The sequence below is a fragment of the Chlamydomonas reinhardtii genome, chromosome 13 (assembly GCF_000002595.2).
Source record: "Chlamydomonas reinhardtii strain CC-503 cw92 mt+ chromosome 13, whole genome shotgun sequence".
Taxonomy (NCBI): Eukaryota; Viridiplantae; Chlorophyta; class Chlorophyceae; order Chlamydomonadales; family Chlamydomonadaceae; genus Chlamydomonas; species Chlamydomonas reinhardtii.
The window spans coordinates 4,870,945-4,895,187 of record NC_057016.1 but is presented as its reverse complement, the minus strand read 5'-3'; the positions used below and the strand labels follow the sequence as shown (position 1 = coordinate 4,895,187).

Sequence of the window (24,243 nt, the reverse complement as noted above, 5' to 3'; positions counted from 1 at the left end):
GCAACAGCGAATGTCCTTGCACGCGTGCTTGGCACCATGCCGTGCGAGCCCCTAACCTTTCCACGCTCAGCGCACCTGTTCTCCCCTCGAATACAACGCCACATAGTACAGCAAGCAGTTGCAAGTTCTGCTGCACACACGCGGACACGCCTAGGGGAGACTGTCTGCACACGCCTAGCCAGACATTTGTTACCCCCTAGTTACCCCTAAGCACGTAAAACCGCGAGTCACTGAGTGCTTGGAGGGTTTGACTCACAGAATGCCGCACTCCGCAATGTATACGGGGGGCCCAACGGGGGGATTCCGTCCGCACTAGCTCGGCCTGCAGCCCTGCACGCCCAACGCGAGGGATTGGTGTGGGCCGTTGGTCAATTGTGGACCGTTGCAAGCACTTCATACGTGCTGTGCATAATGACATCTGTGCCGATGAGTGGCGCCTTACTGCACATTTGGGATTAGCGGCAGGTGGTAGCCTGGTAGGCGTGCCAAGTGTGCCAAGTGAGGGAACGCTGCGCCACGAGTGCCTGGCATCGACTTGAGCCATTGATTATGGCACAGGAGCGAGGTTATACTTGATACAGCCTGATGCAATCATGAATGTATTTTGCTTCTGCAAACGCGAAGAACAGTTGTCGAGAAGCAGAACTTTCGGGCGCGTCTCCGGGTTAAGCTAGGGTCCGTTAGTCAAGCTACGTTTCCAGTAAACTCCACAAATTACATGGAATAGAGAGCAACCGTGTGAGCGTTGACCTGACGGCGATGTCAGCATGCAGCTTGCATAACCAGGTGAGGACAGGGGACTTGCGTAGCGGGTTTGGCTTCTGCATTCATAGCGCTGTAAATATATAGCCACCCCTTGATCATACGCCGCTTTGCTTTGCAGGGTCGCCCGGGTCAGTTCAGCGGCAGCCCGTTCCGGCCACCCCCGGTGGCTGCCAGTAGCGGCCCCGCCCCTGGCACGCTGCCCTCCCAAACCCCATTACTCAGTAGCCAGAGTGGCCGACTGCTGTGGCCGCTTGACAAAAGTCTTGCTGGCCTGGCTGTACGGGCTGCAGCAGGATATAGCGCTGCGCCTACTCAGCACCAACAGGGTGAAGCGCGCCACACGCACACCGCGGATCCCGCCAGCCCGGCGTTCGCTCCGCTCTGGCCATGCCCAGCAGTCAGAAACGGCCGCCGCTCGCGGGCGCTCGTGGCTGCAGCTGGTCTTGGCCGGTCCAGCAAGCAGACGGCAGGGGCCGGGGCTTCCACGTCGCAGCCAAGGAGTCCTGGCAACCAGGCGCCGCTGAGCACGGACCTGCTTATCCAGCGCCTCGAGGCCGCGGCCGATGCGCAAAGCGTGCTGCAGCTTCTTAAGCAGCCCAGGAATGCCTCTGCGGAGCAGGCATTTTTGTGCACCGCTGCCCTCAAGGCCCTGGCACGATTGCTGGGTGGCACAGCGGCAGCTCCGCTGGCGGTGGTGGGAGCACCGGCAGTGGCGTTGCTGGGCCGTGGTGGGAAGCCCTTGTCGCGAGACGAGCTGCAGGAGCTGCAGGTGAGATCGGTTTTTATGAGCCTGGATGAATTGTCCTGTGGGTGCCGATGTGGGACCAGCACGCACAACCCAGATGGCGGTTTGCGTCCTCGCGCTCCGCTAACCCGATGGGCTCTCAAATGCGGCCCACGTACACAGGAAGCCGTGCGCGGCATGATAAACGAGGTGCACTCGCGCCGTGGAGTGTTATCCTTGCCGCTGCTGTCGGACACCCTGAATTCCCTGGAGGTGCTGCTGCCCGCACTGGGCGGCTGGCGGGTGGCTGGGCTCCGGGCGGACGACGCGGCGTTGCGCTTGCTGGCAATGGCGACAGACGTCCCTCAAGCTGCCGCGGATGCAGACGCATTGCGGCCAGTGCCGCTACCGGCGTTGCGTAATGCAGCCCGGGTTGCGTTGCGCCTGACCCAGATGGCCCAGCAGGTGCGGCAGGTGCGCCGCTGCGCAACTCGCACGGGCGGTCATTCTGGGCTTGCCTGCCCGATGTACCACAAGCTTACTAGTCGCCTGTGCGTCCACCATCCCACAGGCACCATCTCCACAAGTCGAATCTACCACAAGGCGCGTACGGGAAGCCGTGCAAACCTACTTGCGCCGCGCCGTCTTCCCCGCGGCAGAGGAGGGCGGCCAGGCGGCGGCGGCGGCTCGGCTGCATGGTGCGGATCTGGCGGCAATGGCGGCAGCTGCGGAGCTGGCGGTGATGTGGGACGTGGAGGTGCCGCCCGAGGTGATGCAGCTGCATGTGCGGCACGTGGACCGCCTGCTGTCGGCCGCCGCCGGGTGCGTTGCTTAGCGGGTTTGCTGGGCTTGAGTCGCTGTGCGCAGGTTAAGGCATGCAAGGGCAGTGCACGGTGCTTCGCAAGTAGCGCTTATTCATTGAACGCTGCCTCGTGTTGGCACCATGTTGACAGGCCGGCGTACATCGTTAGCGCCGACGTGCATGCGGAGCAGCACAGCGTTGCCGGCCAGGGCACCAGCAGGAGTGGTGATGACAATACCAGCACAAGTCACCATGCTCAAGGGCGCGGCAACGGAAGGGCGGAGCCTAGGGGCCGTGGCGGACGGGGTGGTGGCGGCCGCGTTGGGCGCGGAAGCAGTGCGTCACAGCAGGAGCGCGGGGCTGCTGGTGTCAGCGGCACGGCCTCTGACCGCACGGAGCCCCCGCTGCCTGACGGGCTGGTGGCGGCTGGCCAGCTGGACGTGACCTCCCTGGCGCAGCTGCTGATTGCATGGGCGTCTGTGCCGGCCGGGCGACCCGCGCCGAGCGTGGAGTGGCTGGACCGCGCGTCAGCACTGGCGCTGCGGACGCAGGTGGGAGCTTCGTATATGAGGTAAACCTAGAGTAAACGGCACGGTACATGGCTTGTTACCCGTCTGGGAGGTTCTCCACTGTGGATTCTCTGATATCCCAGTACGAGCGTGTCATTGCATATGTACAGGACCCGACGACCATGGCGAAGCGGGGCCAGCTGATGCGGAAGCTGAGGCGCTTGAGGAGCGAAAGGCAGCAAGCCGCAGAGGAGCTGCGAAGGCTCCTCGCAGCCGCAACCGCAGCCGGGCCAGAGGGCCAGGGTGGCGAGGGCGGGCGAGCAGGACCCTCAGGGCCGGCGGCCTCGGACGCCAAAGGGATACAGCCGGACGTGCAGCAAGACCGCAATGCGGGTGCTGCGCGCGGCGGAGGGCGCGGCCAAGGGCGCGGTGGGCGACTTGCTAGGGGCGGCCGCGGCCGTGGTGCTGCGGCCGCCAACACAGCTCACGCTGCGCCTCTTGAGTCCGGGGCCCGCGCCCCAGGAGGTCAGCCGCCGCAGCCGCAGCAGCCGCAGCTGGACGACACCGGCAGCTTGAAGGCCAGGCTGAAGGACATCGGCCGTGATGTGGAGGCGCTGCAACAGGAGCTCGCGGCTTTGGGGCCAGTGGCCAGTGCTCCGCCCGGAGCAGCTGTCGACGCCAGGGCCGGGTCCGTGGGCGGCCCAGCAGCGGCTGGCCCTGCGCCAACGCCGGCGTCGGGCTGGAAGCGGCGGCAAGAGGAGCCGGAGGCGAGCGCGGGAGCCAGCACTGCCGCACCTGCGGCCAAGCGCCCCCACCTGGATCAGAAGGGTCCACAGTATCCCGGGGCGGCTCTCGAGCTGCCCTCAACCGCTGGGGCACAGCTGAGTTACGCGTTGGCGTCTGGCGTCCTTACGGGCCTGCTGTGGGCAGTCAGCGGGCGGCTCGGCAGCATGCTCACGACGGAAACGCGGGCGCTGGCGCGTGCTGTGGCGGTGGCGCGCATGTCGGACTTCACGTCACCGCAGCAGATTGTGGCGGTGAGGATGCGGTGGCATTACGTTTGTGCTCCTGGCGGACAACATGACGACTTCTATGCCAATGAGTCAGTGCGGGATGGTAGTCTAGGGCATCGCTCATCACGTGTGCTCTTTGCACGGACTTGATGCAACCACATGGGTTGTAAGTCCCTGTGATTGCCCCAACCTCCTTCCCACAGGTGCTGTACTCTCTGGGGCGCATGAAGAGGTACGCGGCTGTCCTTGCAGTCCTCCCCCCGCTCCTATGCAAGGGTACTCCTGACTTGGGCATGCGCCTGACATTGCACCTGCAGCGTGCCGGCGCGCGAGGAGGTGGGCGAGTTCACCAAGCGCCTGCGCCCCCACCTGGAGTCGCTGTCACCCACCGACGCAGTGCGGCTGCTGCAAGCGCTAGAGGCTCTGGACTATAACCCGCCTGCCAAGCCCTGGCAGGCGCAGCCGCCGGCAAGCAGCCAGCCTACCAGGACTGGCAAGGCAGGCAAGGCAGATACTGCGCAGCCGGCAGCAGATGCAGGCTTTCCGCCGTCAGGTGCGGAGGTTATTGGCCGCCTGATGGTGATGGTGGACGGGTTGGGATCGCGTGGCGGAGGAGGAGGCGGCTTGGCTGCGGCGCCCTCGGACCTCATTCTGGAGCTCCTGCGCAGCTGCGCCGCGTGGAGCGTGCCCTTTCCGGAGACGTACCTTGGGGTAAGTGCCATTTCGTTTCGGGCTTTCGGTTCAGGCTGCGCTGCTGCGTCTGCCCTTGCTGTTGTGCGCTTTCGTCAGCCTGATGTGCCGGTGGTGGATGCTTCCTAGCCAAATGCACCTCCTGCTGATGATATACACAGGCTTTGGAGAGCATTGTGGAACAGCGGGTTCTGCGGTCTCTGCCGCTGGACAAGATCAAGTTGCTGTCGCCGCGGGCTATGGTAGGTGATTGCGCCCTGCAACACATGCATAGAATGGCGACTGGCGGTTACCTTCCTTGCCTGTGTGCATAGGAATTGATCCGCGTCCCAATGCCACGTGTGCGGTTGCAGGCAACGGCTGCCCAGGCCAGCTATGGGTATGTGCCTACCGCGGTGGCCTCTGACGCCGACGTCAACGCGGACGTGATGCGAGCGGGGCTGCTGGATGGCGTCATTCTGCCGCTGGCGGCCACCCGGCAAGGCTTTGTCAACGGGGACATGTTCTACCTCGCACTGTGGGACTGGATGGAGGTCAAGGCGTGCGAAGGTGCGGCTTGGGGTTGAGTGCTGGATCTGGAACGTGTATCCATATTTGCCACGTCGCACTGAGACCATCCTCGACTATCCCAACCTGACCGTAATTGCGCTCCTGCACGAACCTTGCACCCAGGTATCACTGTGGACAAGGCCACCTCGCTGATCAACTCCTACGCCTACAACAAGAGCTGGGCGCTGGTGCCGCAGCTGAGGAAGGTGATGGAGGGCCTGATGGAGCGAGCTCTGCAGCTGCCGGTGTCGCAGCCGCGGGAGGGCTCCAAGCTGCTGCTGGCGGTGGGACGAGCGCTGCGCGTGATGGGCGACAAGATGCAGTGTATGCCGGCCGACTCCATCGCAGTAAGCCGTGGTCTGTACTGATGGTCGTAGATGCCGGGGCTGCCTATGCTTGCGGGTTGTCTTGCGCCTATCCGTCTTCCTGATGGCCCCTTGCGCTGTGCTTGGCAGGACAAGGTGGCTCCTGGTGTCGCGCCGCTGCTGCTGCCAGCGGTGGAGCGACTTGCATCGCAAGACCCGAACGCATCCGATGTTGCAGCAGCAGTCAAGGTGAGGGGCATGGCGCATAACTGTTTGGCGTGTGAAACCTGTAACGTACCCTGCATATTTGCCGCAGTTGCTTCTGGATATATCCTAAAATGCTATGGTTTGCTCGCTGTAATGTGCCCGTGTGTAGGGACTCCTCGTTGAAGCGCGGTGGCGAGTGCCCGTGAGCGCCGACAGTGTTGTTGAGGACCCTGCCCGGAACAACGGTTGCGACGTCGACCCGCGTGATGCGTCAGAGCAAGCCACCCGTCGCCTGCTGGCGAAGCTGGCGGTGGCAGCTGAGCGGAAGCTAGACGGCACGCGGGTGCTAAGTTTCGCGTGGCTGCTAGAGGGCTTTGCTGCTCTTCAATACCGCCCCTCGCACGACACGCTGGCACAGCTCTACGGCGCAGCTGCGGCGCGGCTGGCCGAGCGGCCGGCGAAGGCGGAGGAGGTGGTGGAGCTGCTGAACAGTGTGACGGGCATGGACAGGGTGGCAAGCGAGCCCGCACCGGCAACCGCAGCAGCAGGGCCCATGGCAGCAGGAGGATCAGCGCCGGCGACGGGGCGGCGTGGGGCACTCGGGGATGAGCTCAAAGCCCGCGGCCGGCTGCTGCAGCAGCTGGCTGTGGCAGTGCTGCAGGAGCCTGCTCTGCCGGTAAGCCGAGATAACACGTGCAGTTCCGGTTTCTTGTCGGTGCAGGTGTACAAGCCACGTATGTAGTTTACGCACATGCCAATGTTGCTTTGCTGCCCTGACCGCAGGCACTCGCGTCAGTACCAGATGCTCTGGTGGCAGCTGTTAAGCAGATGGCGATTCTGGGCATGCGGCCGCCCGTGCAGTGGCTTTCGAGCTACACTGCAGTGCTGCAGGCCCTGCTACCGAAGCTGTCCTCCATTGGGCTGGCGTATGGCGCGGAGGGCCTGGCGCTGCTTGGCGCTGCCCCGCCTTCTTCATTCCTCGACATCCTGCTCACATGTACGGACAAGCATGGCGCAGACAGGTTCGAGCCACACGCGCTCGGGCTGCTGCTGGGTGGGGCCCACGCGCTGCGGCAGAATGCGCTGGCGGCTCAGGCAGCGGCGGAGTTGCGGCTCAGAGGCGTTGGAGACGATGATGAGGCGGAGGAGGAGCGGGCGCACACCGCAGAGGCCGCCGATGTGGATCCGGCTGCCTGGCGGCTGCGGCAAGCGGCAACCGGTGTCCCGGTGGTTGCGCCACTGTCGACTGCAGCGCAGGAGGCGTGGGGCCGCGCGCATGTAGCGTTCGTATCCGAAGCTCGCAAGAGCAACCCCATGCCGCGCTACTCGCGCGCGCAGCAGCTGCTTGTGGTGAGCGCAGTGACAAGCTTTGAGCTGTCGCGGCCGCCTCTGAGCCAGGGGCAGCAGGCGGCCGCAGGCAGCGGACCCAGCAAGGCGGGTCGTGGCAACTCCAAGGCAGCAAGCGCGGGCGCCGTCGCGGACTTCCGGGCGCGGCTGGAGGCAGACTGGCTGGCCGAGACCTGCGCGGTAAGACAGAGAACGCTGACTGATAGGTCTTGTTGCACTGGAATTTGCATGTCTTCTTGTGTGTGCGCCGCCCAGTGCGTTTTGTGCATTGCTCACAACGGCACCGCTGTTGACCTTCAGAGTCTGCTCGCGAGCCGGAAGGCTGAGGAGGCGACCATAGCTGGTGGCAGCCGTGGCGGCGGCAATCCCGCGCTGCTGCCTACGCCGGCCATGCTCGAGAGCCTGCTGCGCTTAGCCACGCGTGTGCTTGGTGGACGCACCGATGGAGCCATTACCCGCCTGGTCAAGTCCGGTGCCGGCAGCAGCACACCATTGCAGCAGCACAGCGGTGGCGTCACAGCGGCAGATGAGCAGACCCTGGCGCAGGAGGCGGCCAGGAGCAATGTTGTCGAGTTCGTGCGGCTGTCCGTTCAGGACCTGTCCCGGTCAGTAAGCGGCCGCCACGGGGCCACATCCTTCCCAGCTTGGGTCAGCCTGCTGCGAGCAGCCCTGGAGGCGGGCATTCGCCTGTCGCCTGCGGAGCTAGGTGTCTTCGCCTCAACACTCCTCAACATGGCTGCAAGGCGCACCAGGCGCGCCCTCACTGCAAAGGGGCCCATCTCAGCCAACACGACGGAAGGCGCGTCAGCAGATGGCCCAGCAGCTGCAAGCGCCGGCTCGGGCGCAGGAGCCCGGTCGCTGTCGGCGGAGGGCAGGGAGCGGATGACGGCTGTGTGGCAGGACGTGGAGGAGGGCTTGGAGGGCGTGCTGCTGCCGGTGCTGCCCTGGGTGCCGCCACTGGAAACTCTGAGGGTGCGGTTCAGAGCTGTTAATCAATGTTGCTTGCTGCTTGACGGTCATGTGCATTACTAGCTAGGCGGCAAGCCCGCACCTGCTTCGTGCTGGGTGCCATCATGTCAAAACGTTGTTGTCTTGCTTCACAGACTCTTCGCCTCGGCCTTCTGGAGCAGTCGCCGGCGGTGCTGACCGCCGCCAGCCTGCGGCAGCTGGCGCTCATGTGCACCTACACGACCCAGGCCGCGCCCCAGCTGGCGGAGGAGGCAGCCCGCGGCCGGCGGACGCTGTGGTGGTCAACTGTGCGGGCCGAGCTGCTGCGGCGGGCTCAAGATGAGGAGGTGGAGAAGGCCTGGTCGAAGGCGCAGCGAGGCAGCAGCAGCAACCGCAGTGCCGCGACGGCAGAGGCAGACCTGCAGACGGCAGTTGATTTGGCTGCCGCCTGCTATGGTCTACTGATGCACGGCGGCGGCAGCAGGGAGGGGCGGGACAGTGCCAGCGGCGGCGGCGCGGCGCCTTCTAGCGCCTCACTGCCGGACGAGCTGGCCACCTGGATGAAGCTGCTGCTGACGCGTGCAGGCTCGGGTCTGGCGGCAAAAAGGTCCTTGGGTAAGGGCCTGGCGGGGGTGCGTGCTCTGCAGCTGCTGTGGGTGGCGCGCTCTGTGGGCTGCGCGCACCTGCTGCCGGCAAGCGTGTGGAGCACTGCGTTCGGGGCGCTGGGGCCGGAGCAGGCAGGGGCGGCGGCACTTCAGCCCCGGCAGCTGGCGCAGCTAGTAGTGCTGCGAGCTGAGGCCCTGCGCGGTAGCGGTGACAGCGCGACCGGCAATGGCCCGCTGGAGCGACTGCCCACACGGGCAGGGTCATCGGTGCCCGTTGCCGGCTGGTTCCTGGAGGTGTGGCTCGATAGGCTGGCAGTCTCATGCCAGCGGGTGCTCCTATCAAAACGCGCAAGCGCTGACGCGGATGGGGTCACACCTGCAGTCGCCTTCCTAGCGGTGGCCTACTGCCTGCCGCCTGACCAGCAGCGGCCGCGAGAGTATGCCGCTGTGCTGGCGAAGGCGGCCCTGCCGGCGCTGTCTGGTTCAGTTGGAACAGCAGCAGGAGCAGACGTGACACTGCTTTTGGCGGACCTGTGGGCCTTCCTAAGGCGCGTTGAGGGTTGGCCAGTGACAGGCTCGGGCAGCAGTACCGGCGACAGCAGTGGCAGTGAGAACGAAAGCGATGCCAGCTGGACCGGGCTACCCGTGGAAGCCGCGGCAGCCGTGTGCCAACGGGTCTTGGCAGTGGCGCAGACCGGGGCCCAGGCGGCGGGCGGCTTCATCATGCCCCCATCAGAGGCGGTACAGGTACGAGTCCTGTGTGCAAGAACACAATTGTGCCGGATCGTGCAACTTGCTTGTGTTGCATTGCTCGTCGCCGTTGGTTCCAAATCCACACCACCAAGGTCGTCCTCTTCATCTGACTCCCGCAGTTCACTGTAACGCTGCTCAACGCCACGGCGGTCGAGAGCAGTTGCGCGAGTGCCCTGGAGGCGGCGCTGCCGCTACTGCAGGCGCTGGTGCCGGAGGCGGAGGCGGAGGTGTGGGCGCTGGCGACGCGCGAGCGCCTGGGCAGGGCAGTGCTAGCGTCGGCGCTGCAGGCCGCATTGAACGCCGTCACCAACACTGAGCCGCCACTGGGCGCAGACGGGGCTATTGCGTCAGCCTGTGAGGTGGCGGCGCTGATGGTGGGCAGCGTGGCGGTGCTGCTGCAGCAGGCGCCGCAGCAGCCGATTGCTGCACAGGTGGCAAACAGCCGGGCGGCTTCAGTGGTGTCGCGCCTCGATGCGCGCAGCCTCCCGCCGGACCAGCTGGCTGCCCTGGCGTCTGCCATCATCCGCCTCTGCCCACCTGCAGCCGGTGGTGCTGCGGGCGAATATGCAGCGGCGCGCATCCCACAAGCCGCAGCCGCCGTGCTGCTGCGGCTGATGTCAGCTGCGGAGGTGGTCGAGCGGCTGCCGATCACGCGCCTTGAGGCCGCCCTCACACGCTTCCTCCCAGCCCAGCAGCAGCAGCACGAGGGGCAGGCACCAGAAGCTGGGTCACAACTGCCCATGACGGAGGCGGTCGCGCAGGCCATCAGCGCCAAGCTGCAGGTGGGCAGCACGGCCTGGTTCGCCCGCACGCCGGTGGGCCTGGCGGTGCAGCTGCACCGCTGCGGCGCCAGCGGTGTGCTGCTGCAGCGCGCGCTGCTCGCGGACCGCGACTGGGCCGGGCGGGAGGTGCAGCTGCTGCAGGCCCTGGCGATGGCGGCGCCGCGGGAGCCGCTGGCGCTGTCGCTGCGCGACTATGGCGATGGGAACACGCTCGAGGCGCTGTCGCTGCGGGGGGCGCAGAGCGCACGTGCTGCAGGCCGAGGCGAGGGGCCCCTCAGCTGCCTTGCGCTGGACATCACCCAGAGCCTGCGCCGCACCAGCCGGCAGCAGAGGCTGGGGGTGGCCGCTGCGGCGGCCTGGATGGGCGCGCTGGCGGAGCTGCTGCCGCACCTGGAGGGCACGGCGGGCTCCTACCTGCTATACGGAGCCTTCAATTGGGCGGGGCGGCGGGCGCTGATCGAGAAACCCAAGGCGATGCGGGAGATCCGAGAGGAGCCTGCCTCGGTGTGGCGGCTACTGGAGGCGTTGCTGGCACTGGGTGAGGAGGCGGGCTGCAGGGATGATTAGGCTGTGGCCGGGGCTGCTGATTGTTAGGACTCCTGGCTGCAGCTGAGGCATGTCTGGAGTCTGTGGTTCGACAGGTGCCAAACTCTGACATGTGCATCCCCGCTATTCCCCTTATGCCTGCAGCCGGCGAGTGCCTGAACAAGCGCGCCTTCGCCATCGTGATGCGCAAGATGCATGTCCGGCATGGCACCGTGCCCAAACCTGAGGACCCAATGGACGCCGCGCGGGACCAGCAGCGGTTCGATGTGCAGGAGGTGCGCGGCGTACCCCGCTTCCTTGCTGACAATGCTGCCGAGCGATGTGGAAGCCGGGGCTCGGGGTAGGCGCCGGCAGCTTGACTGACTGGACACAGTTGGGCGTGGACGTGGTGGCGCTGCGCGCTGATGACCCATGTCGGCCATGTTTCATGCGCTGTGTGCTCCTCCGCAGGGCGAGTTCACCATCCTGTTGAGCTACATCAGCCGGCGGGGGCCGTACCTCATCCAGGACACAGACGCGCGGCTGCTGCTGGCTGCCATGCAGCCGGTCCTGGATCGCCACCAACAGGTTCGTGCAGCTAGACGGAGCAGCGGGGTGAGGCAGGTGTTGCTCGTACGCCCTGCAGTTCCCTGCGGCGCGGTACACCACAGCCTCTCCCTTCCCTGACGTTTTGGTTATTCTCCTGCAGCCGCCTTGGATCCCTTGGGCATGGGCATAGGTTGGGGTCCTTTATCGCGATCCCTTAACCCTGTGCCCTACCTCCGACATGCAGCGCATGGAGCAGCTCCTGCAGGAGCAGTCCGCCGCCAACCACCCCGGCAGCACCAGCAGCAGCTCCAGCAGCACTGCTGGCGGCGCCGCCGCCGCCGCCTACTGGTGGCCGCCGGGCTGCGCCCAGCCGCCGGCGGGCCGCCTGGTGGCAGGGCTGCGGCTGCCGGAGGGCGACCCGGACCTGCTGTCGGCACGGCAGCTGGGGCTGCTGTACGGGGCTGTGGTGATTCGTGGACCGGGCGCGCAAGACGAGGTGCCGTACAGCCTCTTGGCTGCAGAGGCTCAACAGGTCCGTCGAGTGCGCTGTGGTGGCCTTACCCGTGCTGCGGCAGTGACCGGAGACCCTGAGACTGAGCCCCTTCCTTTCCTTCCTTGGCCGTACTCGCAGCTGTACCTGGCCTACATCACGTCGCTCAACCTGCTGGCCGGCCGCACCGACCTGCCGCCGCACGAGCACCTGGAGGCGATGCTGGGCGCGCTAGAGCCCGCCGTGTTCTTCAACCCCTCCAGCCGAGTCTTGCCCGCTTACCGCGTGGGGTCCGACGCTGCAGCAGACGGCGACGATGGCCAGGCGGCGGACACAGAGGAGAAAGCGGAGGAGGACGGCGACGATGGGGAGGGCTACGACTTCTACAGCGACCGCCTGCCGATTGAGCACTTCCTGGCGCCCGTACTGGCGCGGTACGCACGGGCGGGAGCGGAGGAGCAGCCGCGGCCGGCGGGCTTGGAGTTGTGGGATGATGTCACCGAGCTGTACAGCCCAGCCGACCTAAGTGAGCAGTCCATGCTCGCGATGTTGTACAACGAGATCTCTGACGAGGACTTGCAGGCCTGGGCGACGCAGGGCTTGCACGCCGCATCCAGAGAGAGCGGCAGCAGCAATGACATTACTGCCGGTGGGCACTTTGCCAGCGCCGACACAGGCAGCGAGGCAGCCGCTCGCAAGGACGGTGAGGGAGTCACTACCGAGCTGATGGGTGAGGCGGGCGGTGCTGGTTTCGCTGCAGCAGTGCCGGCCGCACAGCCGCGAACTGGCGGCCGCGGTATCTGGGCGGGCAGGTCGCGCCCAGAAGCACGCCCTGCCCATGACGACGTGATCCAACTCTTTGCTCCGGACGTGACCCTGCCCACGCACCTTCGGCTGCCGCCGGGCCGCCGCCACGGCCAGCCGGGTGGCGACCCCGCGGCGGACGCGGCGCGGGAGGCCTACGTGCGGTCGATAGTGCCCAGCTTCGGGCTTCTGCGCCGGCTGACGCGCATGATGGTGGCAACGGAGCGTCAGGCTGTGGTGTACGCCGCGCTGGAGGCGTCCCCGGGCTTTGAGGGCTTTGGCGAGGGCCGCTGGGCGCGGCTGCTGCATTTTGCTGTGGCACTGGACAAGGCGCAGGAGCGCGCCAAAGCCGAGTTGGCTGCAGCAGACGCTGAGGCAACAGCAGCGGCGCGGATCAATCAATCGGTCGCCGCCCTGGAGGCTGGACCAGGCAGCGGGGCGCAAGCCGTAAGCGCCAGCCTCGGCCGCGGCCGCTGGGGCGGTGCGCTGAAGCGCATGGCGTCTGACATGCTGTCGTCCATCGCGCCGGACGTGGTGGCTGAGGGAGAGCCGGGAGCCAATGCCGCAGCCACTACCGGGACGTTCCTGCAGGAGTGGGACGAGGACGAAGGCGATTTCGGGGCTGCGGAGGTGGATATGGCGGCGGACGTGGAGGCCGAGGTCGAGGCAACGGCAGGCAGAGGAGCCAGCGGGCTGCAGAGCTTGCATGCGCCGGCGAGTGGGGGAGCGCCTGCGGCAGCGGAGCGCCAACCTGGGGCCCCCGGCGCAGTGGCCCTCATCGTGGCTGCAGATTCCGCCAACGCCACGCATGCGAGTGAGGCGACGGCGGGTGGTGACGACACGGGCACGACGCAAGTGCCTGCTGACGCAAACCCCTCCTCCGCTTCCGCCTCCTCGCCCGCGGCCCAAGTCAACCCCTTCGAGGTCACCGCCGACTTCAAGCGCCGCCTGGAGACAATGGGCTACCAGGTGCCGGAGCAGGGGGCGAGAGCCCCTGGCGCCGCGGGTGGCCGTAGGCGGCCCCCGGGAATGGGGGCGGGCCAGCAGGCTGCTCAGGATGCCGGGGATGTGGGCAAGGCTGTGCTAGATGCCGCAGCCTGGGTGGGCGGCGCGCTCGGCTCGTATCTGGGCAAAGCGGCGCGGTCAGTGGTGCGGCGGGCCCCCAGTCGGCCATCATCTGGCGATGCCAGCGGCGGCGGCGGCGGTGGTCCTGGGACACGTGGAGGAGTGCAGGAGACGGCCCAGGCGCACAAGGACCGGGATGCACCGGCGCACCAAGCGGCGCCCGGGCCTGCTGAGGGCCGCGCTGATGATGCTAAGGAGGACCGAACGGACGAGGGCGCTGAGCGTGCGTGGCTGGACGACAGGGATGACGACAGCACTAGAAGCAGGAGGTTGCGGCGTAAGGGGGCGGGGCCGAACCGGCCGCAGGACAGGGGCTTCGGAAAGGGCAAGAAATGAAGAGCTAAGGGATTGGCAGCTCTGAGCCCAGACAAACCCTGAGACAAACCGTTGGCGGTGCCTAAATTGTATGACGCAGGGAGGAGCAAAGGAATAGTGTGCTCCATCATGTACAGCACACATCTCGCAGTACGTGTGGCACACCTGGATGAAGTGGAGCAGGGAGCCAGGGTTGTAAATACTCATTGGCTGTTGGGGTTACTAGAACCAAACACAGCGCGCGCTGGGCTGCAATGCAAGCTGGCTGTTGGGGGGAGGGGTGCCTGGTTGGGGGTATCTGAGGAGCAAGTGGTGTAGTACCGTATGTGTGCTTGCCTTATTTATCTTTGTGTGCTCTGTATCACCAGGACGGCTGAATTTTTAGATGCGGGCGTGCGCTGTTGGGTGTGATGGGACAGGGTAATATGTGGTGTGTAACGTATAGCCACAGTCCGCCTGCGCTGTTGGGGCGAGACAGTACCTACACCAGACACGGGGAGGGCGTTGGTGCCGTTGACTATTCGCAGTCTTCAACACATGAATCCGCATGCACTTCCCCTGCCATTGTACTTTGCAAGGAACGGACATGGTCGGGATTCGAGGCGTGCGGTCTTGCCACGTAGCCCTTGTCCCCCCCCGGCCAACCCAGCTTAGGTACGTTGCCTTGCCACGTAGCACCATGGCTTGTCTGCCCTTCCCAGTGGCAGTGAATCGGTGCAGAACTCTCATGGCTACATCGCGCACCTGCACGTAAGTGAGTGAACCCGAGTACCTCGCCTGCTGCACAGCTTAAAGTCTGGCCTTCAAGGTCCCTGGCTCCCTGCAGTTCAGGCAATTGAACACGTCCAGCAAGCCACGGTCAGCTACCTGCAGGTGCGCTGCGGCTCTGCATCGCGAGTGTGGCGTTGCGGTGTGTCTGTGTGGTGCTATCGCCTGGCCGGGCGCCCGGAGCGTGAGGAATGCGCATCAGCAAACTTCCAGCCAGCCAGCAACTTGTCGGTACAGTTACTCCGGCGTTCGACCAGCCATACACTTCTGCTCTGCCGCTGCAAATTGCTTGCCATCTGCTTGGGGTATGGGCGTCAGCTGCACCCTACGGGACCTCGCCAACCTGCCTAAACCCTGTCCCATCGCACGTCCAGCAAGCCACCATCCCAGCCCGCCATTACCATCGTACCACCCGTGTCCCCCCGTCGCGGCGTCGCCCCAAGGGCCCAACGCAGCCGCACTGCCTACAGTATCAGCCTGGCACCTTATGTCGTGGTTTGGGGCCAGGCGGCGACAGGTGTAGCGATACATGTCGCCGTGTGGCGCCCTGTGGCGCCATGCAAGGGATGGCGTGCCACACTTCTTCCTGTGCGCGCCTTGCCCCACGCGTCGTGTCCTTCACGTCTTCCCCCCACCTGAACCGGAATGCCCTAGACAACGTGCCTAGCCTCGTGGCATCACCAAGCCCGGAGCTCTGCCTTCGGGAGCAAGTGGTAAGCGTGCGTGGAAGGCTATCGACACTCCCCCAGTGTGTTGGTCGACATGCCGAGGGAAATGTGCGCGTGCACGTGCGGTTCTGGCTCGTTTACCTCTTTGTTATGTCAGGTGTCACATGTATCGACCATGCAGCGCATGTGCACGCGGAACAAAGGCCCTGGAGAGCCAGAGCGCGGAAGCGTACGGATTGGGGTCGCGGGAGTGCGGTCCCTCGCTTGCACCTTTAAACCCGTTCCACACTTGTGTTGACTCAAGGCACGCTGAACTGCGCTGTTAATTACCTCTTGTTTGGAAAGACCGCACGCCTGAAAACTTTGCATCTTTCGTCGAGTTTCAGCGAGAGGCCCGCTCTTGGCCTGATTTTTGTGGTGATTTATACTGCACAACAAACGATCACAGCTCCAACACACAGCAAGCGAAATAGGGGGTTCTAGGCCTGGTCCAGCTCCAGGTCAACCCTGCTGCTGGTCATGGAATCCCCGCTTCGCATGATACGACGATAGGGATTATTTCGCACATAGAGCGGCTTGTTCTGGAGCTTGGGGCGGAGGGGGTCCCTCATGGACTGAGTCGCCGCCCCAACAGCTGAACAGACGACGCGAAAAAGCATGACGTCACCGGGGGATCAGAAGGCGAAGGAGGATGCGCTGCTGGAGAAAGCAGCTGCCATTAAGGTGCGAAGGGCTCGAGTTCCCGCGCTTGGCGCGACAGCTGGTGCAGGCGCAGTCCGGGAGTCCCGCTGAACCCCACCGGGGCTTTGGGAAGCCTTGATGCCCTCCATGTCTGAACCCTTCCCTCCACGCCCGTATGCGTAATGTCACAGGCGCAATGGAAGTCCATGGCTGCGGCCTACAACTTCCCTTGCGAGGAGCCGAAGCGGGCCGCGACGCACTGGGACTACGTGCTCCGGGAGGCGCAGTGGCTCGCGGAGGATATGATGCAGGTGCGCAGAACCAACAGTCGGGATGCTGGTGTGGCTTGGTCTGCAATGCCGGGGTCACATGCTTGACTCAGGCAGGCAGGTCAGGCAGACGGCACTTGACATGAACCGCAAAGCGTACGGCTGGCCTTCGTTTACCCGAAGGCCAACACGGCGGGTGATCTGCTTACAACAAGTGCCTGACGCCTGCACTTATCCTGGGTCAACGGATGAATAAACTAAGGAGTTGTATATCAATATATCATGCGCGCACAGGAACGGTTATGGAAGCAATCGGCGGCTCTGCGGCTTGCATATGACGCGGCAAAGTTTGACCGGAAACGGCTCAAGGTAATGACGCCGGCTTGCATGTGCAGGCTGGTAAATAAAGCTGGGAGTAGCGAGTACGACAGACTGCAGCGGCCGCGCATATTTTAGTCGTCCATACATGGCTTCAACCGTCCTACCGCTTCCCTTGCGCAGCATGTCGAGACCAAAATCACGCTTGAATGCAAGCCGGAGGAGCTCGGGAGAGTCAAAGGGGGAGCATTGGACGACGCGAAGGGCAAGGCGCTTCCAAATGGAGGCGTTGACACAGGTGCGCCAGGACGTTTGCGACGCACGGCAGCCCTAGAAATGGGCGTCATGCGTGCATCGGCCGGCTGGCTGGTTGGTTTGCTGGCAGCCTGGCTGGGGCACTGTGGCAGCGCGACAAATAGCACATGCGGGTTGTGCCACGGTGGTGTTTGCTCCCACGTCCATGGCCAGGCCCGACCGCGCCGGGCACACCGGACCGGGTGGAGGAGCTGCCGGGCTGGCCGCTGGCGGAGCAGCTGACGTTCACGGTGCTGATCAGCCCAGAGGAGCTCATGGAGGCGGTGGTGCGCCAGCTTGAGGTAGGCAGCCGGGGGGGTTGGGGGCAAGGGATATTTCGAAGCCAAACTCAGAATGACGCAAGACTGTGGGAGGGTTTGGTGGCGGCGATCTGGGGACAGGGGCTTCAGGCCGGGGCCGGGTGCATGTGTAAGCCTGAAGGGGCGAATCTGAAGCATTGTCATGCGCCACGTTCTCTCTGCTTGGTGGTGCTCTCATCACGCTAATGGTATGCCTCAATGCCTTGGGCGTGTTGCGGCCCACAGGAGGAGGACGTGGCGCGGCTGACGGTGCACGCGGAGGTGTTGTCCGACTACAAGATGGCCTTCGAGGCGGTGCAGTGGGTCAAGACCGCGCAGGTGAGGACTAGGGCCGAGGCGCAGGGACAATGCGCTGCAAGGGGTGGAGCCAGGCCAATGCTGCCGTGCACAGCTGAGGTTGGGGCCTAGGAACATGAATGCAAAGCACACGATTTAAGTCGTTACGTGCGTTACTTTGCTTTCTGTGCAGCACACATCGGCGGACGGCGACGACATGCCGTTGCGGAAGCCAATTATGAAGAAGGCGGCCGCGCGGCCGCGCGTGATGATGGCGGCGGACGACACGGATTCGCTCGGGGAGGGACCGCCCAGTCACCACGTCCGGGCGGGGGCAGGAGCGGGCGGCGCAATGCGGCGCATGGGAGGCGCAGGTGAGAGGGCGAACCGCGGGCGGCATCAGCGGAAGGGCAGGACAGAGCGGGCCTATCCTGTTGCTGCTTCGGCATTGGAAATTGCAGCTGCAAAGCGTCGAGCCCCATCAATGCCATCGTCGAACCGTTCCCGGCGTACCTCCCGGGGTGCGCCCGGTCTTCCAGTTTGCTCTCTCTTACCACAAAGCTGCCGCCCCTTATGCTTGTACTCCAGCGCCTCACCGCCCGCTGGGGGACCTGGACGACGGCCCCGCCAACAAGCGCAAGCGGAAGCCGCGGGACCTGGAGGAGGAGGATGCGGTCATGTCGGGGCAGCCCAAGGTGCACACGGCAGGGCGTTATTTTTTTGGGGGGGAGCCAACGTACAGTGGCGGGAGAGCCTGGTGCATGAGAGGACCCGGGCCACCTGACAAGGGACTTACTGTGGTGGACACCTCTCTCACTGTCGGCACTCGCATGCTGTCGCAGGCTGGCCTAAAGCTGAAGAACGCGGGCGGCATGAAGGATGACAAGGTGAGAAACCCCAGCATGGCAGCATGTCGGCATCAGGCACACATACATACACACACATACAAGGGAGGCATGCAGCACGCATGCTCCACTGCGTGCAATTGCGGACATGGCGCTCACTAACACCTCCCTTACTCCACGTGTCCACAGTCCAAGAAGCTCAAGAGCCCGCAGAAGCCACCTGGCGGCCACCCCAGCCAGGGCTTCCCGCCGGGCCGGGACGGCTCCGCGCACCCCGGCATGCAGAAGGGCGCGGTGCCGGGCGGCATGAAGCACCCGCTGCTGCGCAGCACCGCCACCATCCCCGACGGCTCTATGCGCGGCCTGGCCTGGAGCGGCACCGACGACCAGGTGCGTGCGCACCCGGCAGGGCTCGGCGGGCGGAGCTCGGCTAGGACGCTTGACGCACACTTGAAAGGACGCATGCTGATGCGTACTGTTTGCCGCTCATGCCGCCCCTCTACTGCCGCCAATGCTGCGCTCGCCGCGCTGGTGTGCTGCAGGTGCTTGCTGCCATCGTGACGGAGTTCAGCCAGAACTGGCTGCTGGTGGCGGACGTGATGCGCTCCGCCAACAGCATGCAGGTGGGAGGCAGGGCGCCAGGGGACGCTTGTTGGGGATGGCTGTGACAAGTGCACAGAGAGCGTTTGGTTGCGGCGCCTTGTCGCTGTGTCGCAAACGCCTAGCCACTCATCTTCTCTTAACACTGCACCCACCGCATAGTACAAACTTCGTGCACCTCATGCACCCAGCCACACCAAGAACGCCCCAGCACCCGACCCCTTCCCGTCATTCTCCTACCCCGACATGCAGGGCGTGTTCCGGCGGCCGGACATGTGCAAGTACCGCTACGCCATGCTGGTGAAGGCGTGGCAGCAGGAGAACGGCGACGACATGCTGCCGGAGACGCAGCAGGCCAACGCGCTGTCGCTGGCCATCATGCCCAAGCAGCAGGCCAAGGAGGTGCTGTACCAGGTGGGCGTGAGCGAGAGGGGGCGTGGGCGCGTCTGGTGGGCGCGCCTGGGTCACCGGGGCGGGCGGGGCTGCGCGGTCACGCCCTGTGCGCACGCGGCAGTCTGCATGGGAAGGGGCGTGGGGGCGGGGGCCTTGCGGGTCGCCATGCGGAGAAAGCGGCCTCGGAAATGCGGGCACCGGCACAGCGTACCCGCGGGTCCGCCTGTGTGGGCCAAAAGGCCAAGCCAAGCCGTGAGCTGTTTTGAGGAATGTTACCCTAAACTCGTTCTTGAAACTTCAGTCTCTTTGCTCTTTCCGCGGCCCGCCGTTTACTTTCTCGCCCTGCATGCGCAGGTGCTGCCGGTGTCGGAGGCCACGCTGCGGCGGCACCAGGACAGTGTGTCGGGTCTGTACGTGCGGCACCGCTCCAAGCGGAGCGCGGAGCGGCAGCAGCAGCGGGAGATGTACAAGATGCGGCAAGACCAGCAGCACATCAGCCACAATGTGGTGTTCGGCAACGTGCACTCCGTGAGTGTCGCGAGCCGGGCAGCCAGCCTTTCGGACGTATCCAATGTTGACACGCGCTGCAAGCATTAAGGGCAATGCGCTCATTGCGTTTGCTGCCTGCCATAGGGTGTCTGGCAAGCTGTTTCGCTTCATACTAGAACCGCGCTGCCACCATCATTGCAGGGGAACGGCGGCCGGATCTTGAACCCGATGGAGCTGGGCATTGGCCTTGGCATCGGCGACCCCACGGCAGCGCCCGGCCTGATGTCGGGCAGCCCAGCCATGCCTGGTGGCGCCACCGCGCCGCCGCCCGCCGCGGCAGGGCTCGGGCAACCGCCGGCCCCGGCGGCGCCAGGCATGGCGCAGCCTCCCGGTGGCGGCATGGGCGCGGCGCAGCCCAGCATGCAGCCTGGCATGCAGCCTGGCATGCAGCCCGGCATGCAGCCCGGCATGCAGCCCGGCATGCAGCCCGGCATGCAGCCTGGCATGCAGCCCGGCATGCAGCCCGGCATGCAGCCTGGCATGCAACCTGGCATGCAGCCTGGCATGCAGCCTGGCATGCAGCCAGGAATGCAGCCAGGAATGCAACCCGGCATGCAGCCTGGCATGCAGCCCGGCATGCAACCCGGCATGCAGCTCGGCATGCAACCAGGCATGCAGCCGGGAATGCAGCCGGGAATGCAGCAACAGCAGCAGCCCCAGATGATGCAGCAGCCTGACGGCTCGCAACTGTCTGGCGGCGGCGCCTCTCTACCCAACCAGCAGTCCATTCCAGGCATGCCGTCGGGCACGCTCCCACCCAGCATGGGTCAGCCGGGTGCTGCGGGCATGCAGCCAGGGATGCCACCAGGCATGCCGGGCCAGCAGCCGGGGCAGCCTGGCGCTGCACAGGTTATGGCGGCGCAGAACGCGGCGATAGCGGCCCAAAACGCGGCGCGGATGCAGCAGCAGACTGCCTTGATGCAGCAGCAGGCGCAACAACAGCAGGCACAGCAGCAACAGCAACAGCAGGCGGGTGCACCTGGCGCGCCTGCGCCAGGCCAGCTGCCACAGCCGGGTGCGCCAGGTGCGCAACAGCAGCCGATGGGCATGGCGCCTGGCGCGCCGCAGCCCACTGCCGCGCAGATGGCGGCCGCGGCGTCGGCGCTGCAGCAGCAGCAGGCTGCCGCCGCCGCGCAGGGCCGCGTCCCCACTCCGCCCCTGCAGCAGGTGCCTTCGCTGCCAGGCATGCCGCCCATCCGCGCGCCCAACCCTGCCATGGCCATGGCCGCGAACCAGCAGATGCAGCAGGCGATGCTGATGGCACAGAAGCAGAAGATGCAGCCTGGGCAGCCTGGGCAACCAGGGCAGCCCGGGGCGCCTGGGGCGCCGGGAATGTCCATGATGCCTGGGGCTCCCGGCACGGCGCCTGGGGGGCAGCCGCCGACACCGCAGCAGATGGCTGCGGCTGCTGCGCAGCAGCAGGCCCAGCAGCAGCAACAGCAGCAGCACATGGCAGCTGCGGCTGCAGTCGCTGCGCAGCAGGCGCTGCAGCAGCAACAGCAACAGGCCGCCAACGCAGCGCAGCAACAGCAGCAGCAACAGATGGCGGCAGCGCAACAGCAAGTTGCGGCTGCCGCTGCGGCGGCGGCGGCAGCGGCGGCTGCCGCGACCGCGGCCGGCCAGCCGGGCCAACCCGGACAGCCCGGACAGCCTCAGCCTGGACAACCTGGGGCGATGCAGCCGGGGGCGATGCCGGGGCAGCCCGGGCAGCCGCAGCCTGGCATGCCACCGGGCATGCCGCCTGGCATGGTACTGCCGGGGCAGCAGCCCGGTATGCCGGGGGCCGCCGCTGCTGCAGCTGCCGCGGCCGCCGCGGCTGCTGCTAACATGAACAAGCCGCCCACACCCACGCCCATGGGCATGCCTGGCACAACACCCGGTGCGCCGGGCGCGCCCGGCACCGCGCAGGCGGCCGCGCAAGCAGCAGCGGCCGCCGCGGCGGCGGCTCTGCAGCAGCGGCCACCCGGGACGCAGCCCACGCAGCTACAGATGCAGGCGGCGGCATTGGCAGCAGCGCAGCTGCGGCCGGGCATGCTGGGGACGATGCCGGGCGGGCTGCCTAACGCGGCGATGAACAACGCCATCGCGGCGCAGATGGCGGCCCAGAAGGCGGCGGGGCTGCAGCCAGGTGCCATGCCAAACGCCGCCATGAACGCGGCGCAGATGCAGGTACGTTGTGTGTGAGGAACGTCGTCTGTGTCTCTTGTTGATGGCACCTTGTCATGCGCTATCACCAGAAGGCTTTGCATCTAAGATCGTTCTCACCTGGAATCCACTGGCAGGCCCTGCAGAAGATGCAGCATATGGCTGCCGGTGCCGCCGCGGCAGCGGCGGCTGCAGGTGCACGGCCACCCATGATGCCTGGCGCGCTGCCTACTCCCGGTGCGCCGGGCACGGCCCCAGGCATGCAGCCCGGCACCGCGCCCGGACAGCCCGCCGGCATGCCCGGTCAGATGGCGCCAGGGCAACAGCCCGGCATGCCGGGCCAGGTCCCTGGGCAGGTGCCTGGAATGCAGCCGGGCCAAATGCCCGGCATGCAGCCGGGTCAAATGCCGGGAATGCAACCTGGCCAGATGCCGGGAGTGCAGCCGGGGCAGATGCTGGGGCAGCCAGGACAGCCGCAGCCGGGGCAACCAGGTATGCCGGGGCAGCCTGGCATGCCGGGTCAACAGCCGGCGGGGATGCCGGGGCAGCCGGGCCCGATTCCTGGCATGCCAGGCACGATGGGCGGCATGCCAACTTTGCAGCAACAGCAGCAGCAGCAACAAGCGCTGGCCGCGATGCAGCAGCAGTTTGCGCAGCAGCAACAGCAACAACAGCAACAGCAGCAGGCGGCAATGAACGGCCAGCCAGGCATGCCCAAGTGGACAACGGGCCTCACGCCTCAGCAACAGCAGCAGGCGATGGCGGCCATGCAGCAGCACATGGCCCAGCAGCAGGCAGCTGCAGCAGTGGCCGCTGCCGCTGCTGCAGGCCAGGCAGCGCCTGGTGCGGCCGCAGGTGCGGCGCCGACGCCGCAGCAGCAACAACAACAGCAGCAGGCGGCCGTCGCCGCTCAGCAGCAGGCCGCAGCCGCAGCCGCTGCAGCCGCGCAGGGCCACGCCAACCCGCAGCAAGCGGCCATGCTGGCGCAGCAGCAGCAGCAGGCGCTCGCGCAGTTCCAGGCGCAGCACCAGGCGGCTGCAGCTGCGGCCGCTGCCGCAGCGGCGGCGGCGGGCGGTGCGCCCGGCCAGCCCGGCCAGCCGGGGATGCCGCCCGGCCAGGTGCCGCCGAACCTGGCTGCCTTCATGGGTCAGAACGCCCTGCTGGGTATGGCTGCACGGCCCGGTATGCCGCAGATGCCGGGCGGGTTGCCACAGCAACTGTCCATGCAGCCGGGCCCGCAGCCGGGGCAGCTGCCACCCGGCCTGCAGGCTGCGGCGGCCGCGGCCGCGGCGGCCGCGGCGGCACAGATGCAGCAGCAGCAACAGGGCGTGCCCGGGATGCCGGGTATGATGCCAGGCCAGCCGCAGGCGCCTGGCGCGCCGCCGCCGACGGCTGGCTAGAACCTTCCTTGTGACACTGCAGTACAGGCTGGCGTGGAATGTCGTCGGCTGGAATGCTGTCGGCCGGGAGCATTGGCAGAGGTAGAGTTAGTTCAGTCGTTACGCGGCCACGTGTGGCTTCCGTGTTAAGACTGGAGTTCGAGAGGCGCGCGCGATGTTGCGAGGAGGAGCGTGTTGTTAGCAAGGGCGATGTGCCGCTGCGCCGCAGGCGAGCGGATGACCCCGGCTTACGAGGCAAGCAGTTACCGTGTGTACCGTATGCAGGAGAGCTGTAGGGCTAGGTGGACAGGCGTGTGCCGAATGAGTTCGGGATCGGCGTGAGAGACTCCTGTGCATGATGGATTGATGGTGGATGGACCGACTGCAGGTGGGGCATGGTTTGGCAGCGCTGCATGCCGCGCACACCAGCAAGTATGGGCGGGGGATGCCAGCAACTGCCGTGCCTTCGGTGGGGCTGAATTGTGCTGGTGGCAACGAAAGTGGCGTGTGCACTGCAGCAGCTGACTGGCGGTGCACCGTGGGGTGCTGATGGTGAGTACACGTGCCGCATGGCCCCGGGATCAAGTGGCAGAGCAGGTCACGGTGCAGTGGGAGGCAGCCTGAGGTGGGGCCGCTTGGGAGCAGAATGCCGTGCAGTGATTGCTTCTGCAATGCATGGGACTGACCAATGTAAGCAACGCTCGAAGTCTTCAAGAGTGCCAAGTCAGGTGGGGATGCAGTGACCGAAGGTACAGGTGAGGACTAGGGTTCTGCCCCCGTCCGGCCCTGTGGTTCGGCCCCCGTGCGCCTTGATGTGTAAATGTCAATTGTATTTGATCTGGGAGCTGGGGAAAGAGAAAGAAAGATTTCGCTGCCCGACGAGCCCTCATCTCCCTCATCTCTGACCATGCCCCATCTTATTCCCTGACTT

General features: G+C 65.8%; 2 protein-coding genes across 2 annotated transcripts; both read left to right on the top strand.

Annotated features, from left to right (window-relative positions):
- Window positions 1-102: 102 nt before the first annotated feature.
- On the top strand, window positions 103-14,438 carry CHLRE_13g605850v5 (uncharacterized protein). Its single transcript, XM_043069876.1, has 21 exons — window positions 103-786; window positions 884-1,534; window positions 1,673-1,963; window positions 2,061-2,311; window positions 2,443-2,842; window positions 2,971-3,837; window positions 4,017-4,045; window positions 4,131-4,524; window positions 4,665-4,745; window positions 4,857-5,052; window positions 5,176-5,399; window positions 5,508-5,606; window positions 5,734-6,240; window positions 6,348-7,091; window positions 7,212-7,883; window positions 8,015-9,211; window positions 9,337-10,537; window positions 10,690-10,820; window positions 10,996-11,112; window positions 11,318-11,605; window positions 11,705-14,438. The coding sequence occupies exons 1-21, from the start codon at window positions 760-762 to the stop codon at window positions 13,826-13,828; spliced, it is 10,491 nt and encodes a 3,496-aa protein (XP_042917851.1). The 5' UTR covers window positions 103-759; the 3' UTR covers window positions 13,829-14,438.
- Window positions 14,439-15,546: 1,108 nt separating this feature from the next.
- CHLRE_13g605800v5 (uncharacterized protein) lies at window positions 15,547-24,144 on the top strand. The gene is made up of 15 exons (XM_043069875.1): window positions 15,547-15,966; window positions 16,116-16,235; window positions 16,488-16,562; window positions 16,695-16,809; window positions 16,980-17,107; window positions 17,351-17,443; window positions 17,595-17,775; window positions 17,990-18,096; window positions 18,244-18,288; window positions 18,436-18,636; window positions 18,789-18,869; window positions 19,099-19,260; window positions 19,594-19,767; window positions 19,930-21,957; window positions 22,071-24,144. The coding sequence occupies exons 1-15, from the start codon at window positions 15,901-15,903 to the stop codon at window positions 23,331-23,333; spliced, it is 4,839 nt and encodes a 1,612-aa protein (XP_042917850.1). The 5' UTR covers window positions 15,547-15,900; the 3' UTR covers window positions 23,334-24,144.
- Window positions 24,145-24,243: the final 99 nt, after the last annotated feature.

Coding starts and splice junctions, on each gene's coding strand:
- CHLRE_13g605800v5 (XM_043069875.1), top strand. CDS start 15,901: ATGACGTCACCGGGGGATCAGAAGGCGAAGGAGGATGCGCTGCTGGAG. Junction 18,097..18,243: donor TCATGTCGGGGCAGCCCAAG/GTGCACACGGCA, acceptor ATGCTGTCGCAG/GCTGGCCTAAAGCTGAAGAA. Junction 18,870..19,098: donor GCTCCGCCAACAGCATGCAG/GTGGGAGGCAGG, acceptor CCCGACATGCAG/GGCGTGTTCCGGCGGCCGGA.
- CHLRE_13g605850v5 (XM_043069876.1), top strand. CDS start 760: ATGTCAGCATGCAGCTTGCATAACCAG. Junction 3,838..4,016: donor CACCGCAGCAGATTGTGGCG/GTGAGGATGCGG, acceptor TCCTTCCCACAG/GTGCTGTACTCTCTGGGGCG. Junction 5,400..5,507: donor TGCCGGCCGACTCCATCGCA/GTAAGCCGTGGT, acceptor TGTGCTTGGCAG/GACAAGGTGGCTCCTGGTGT.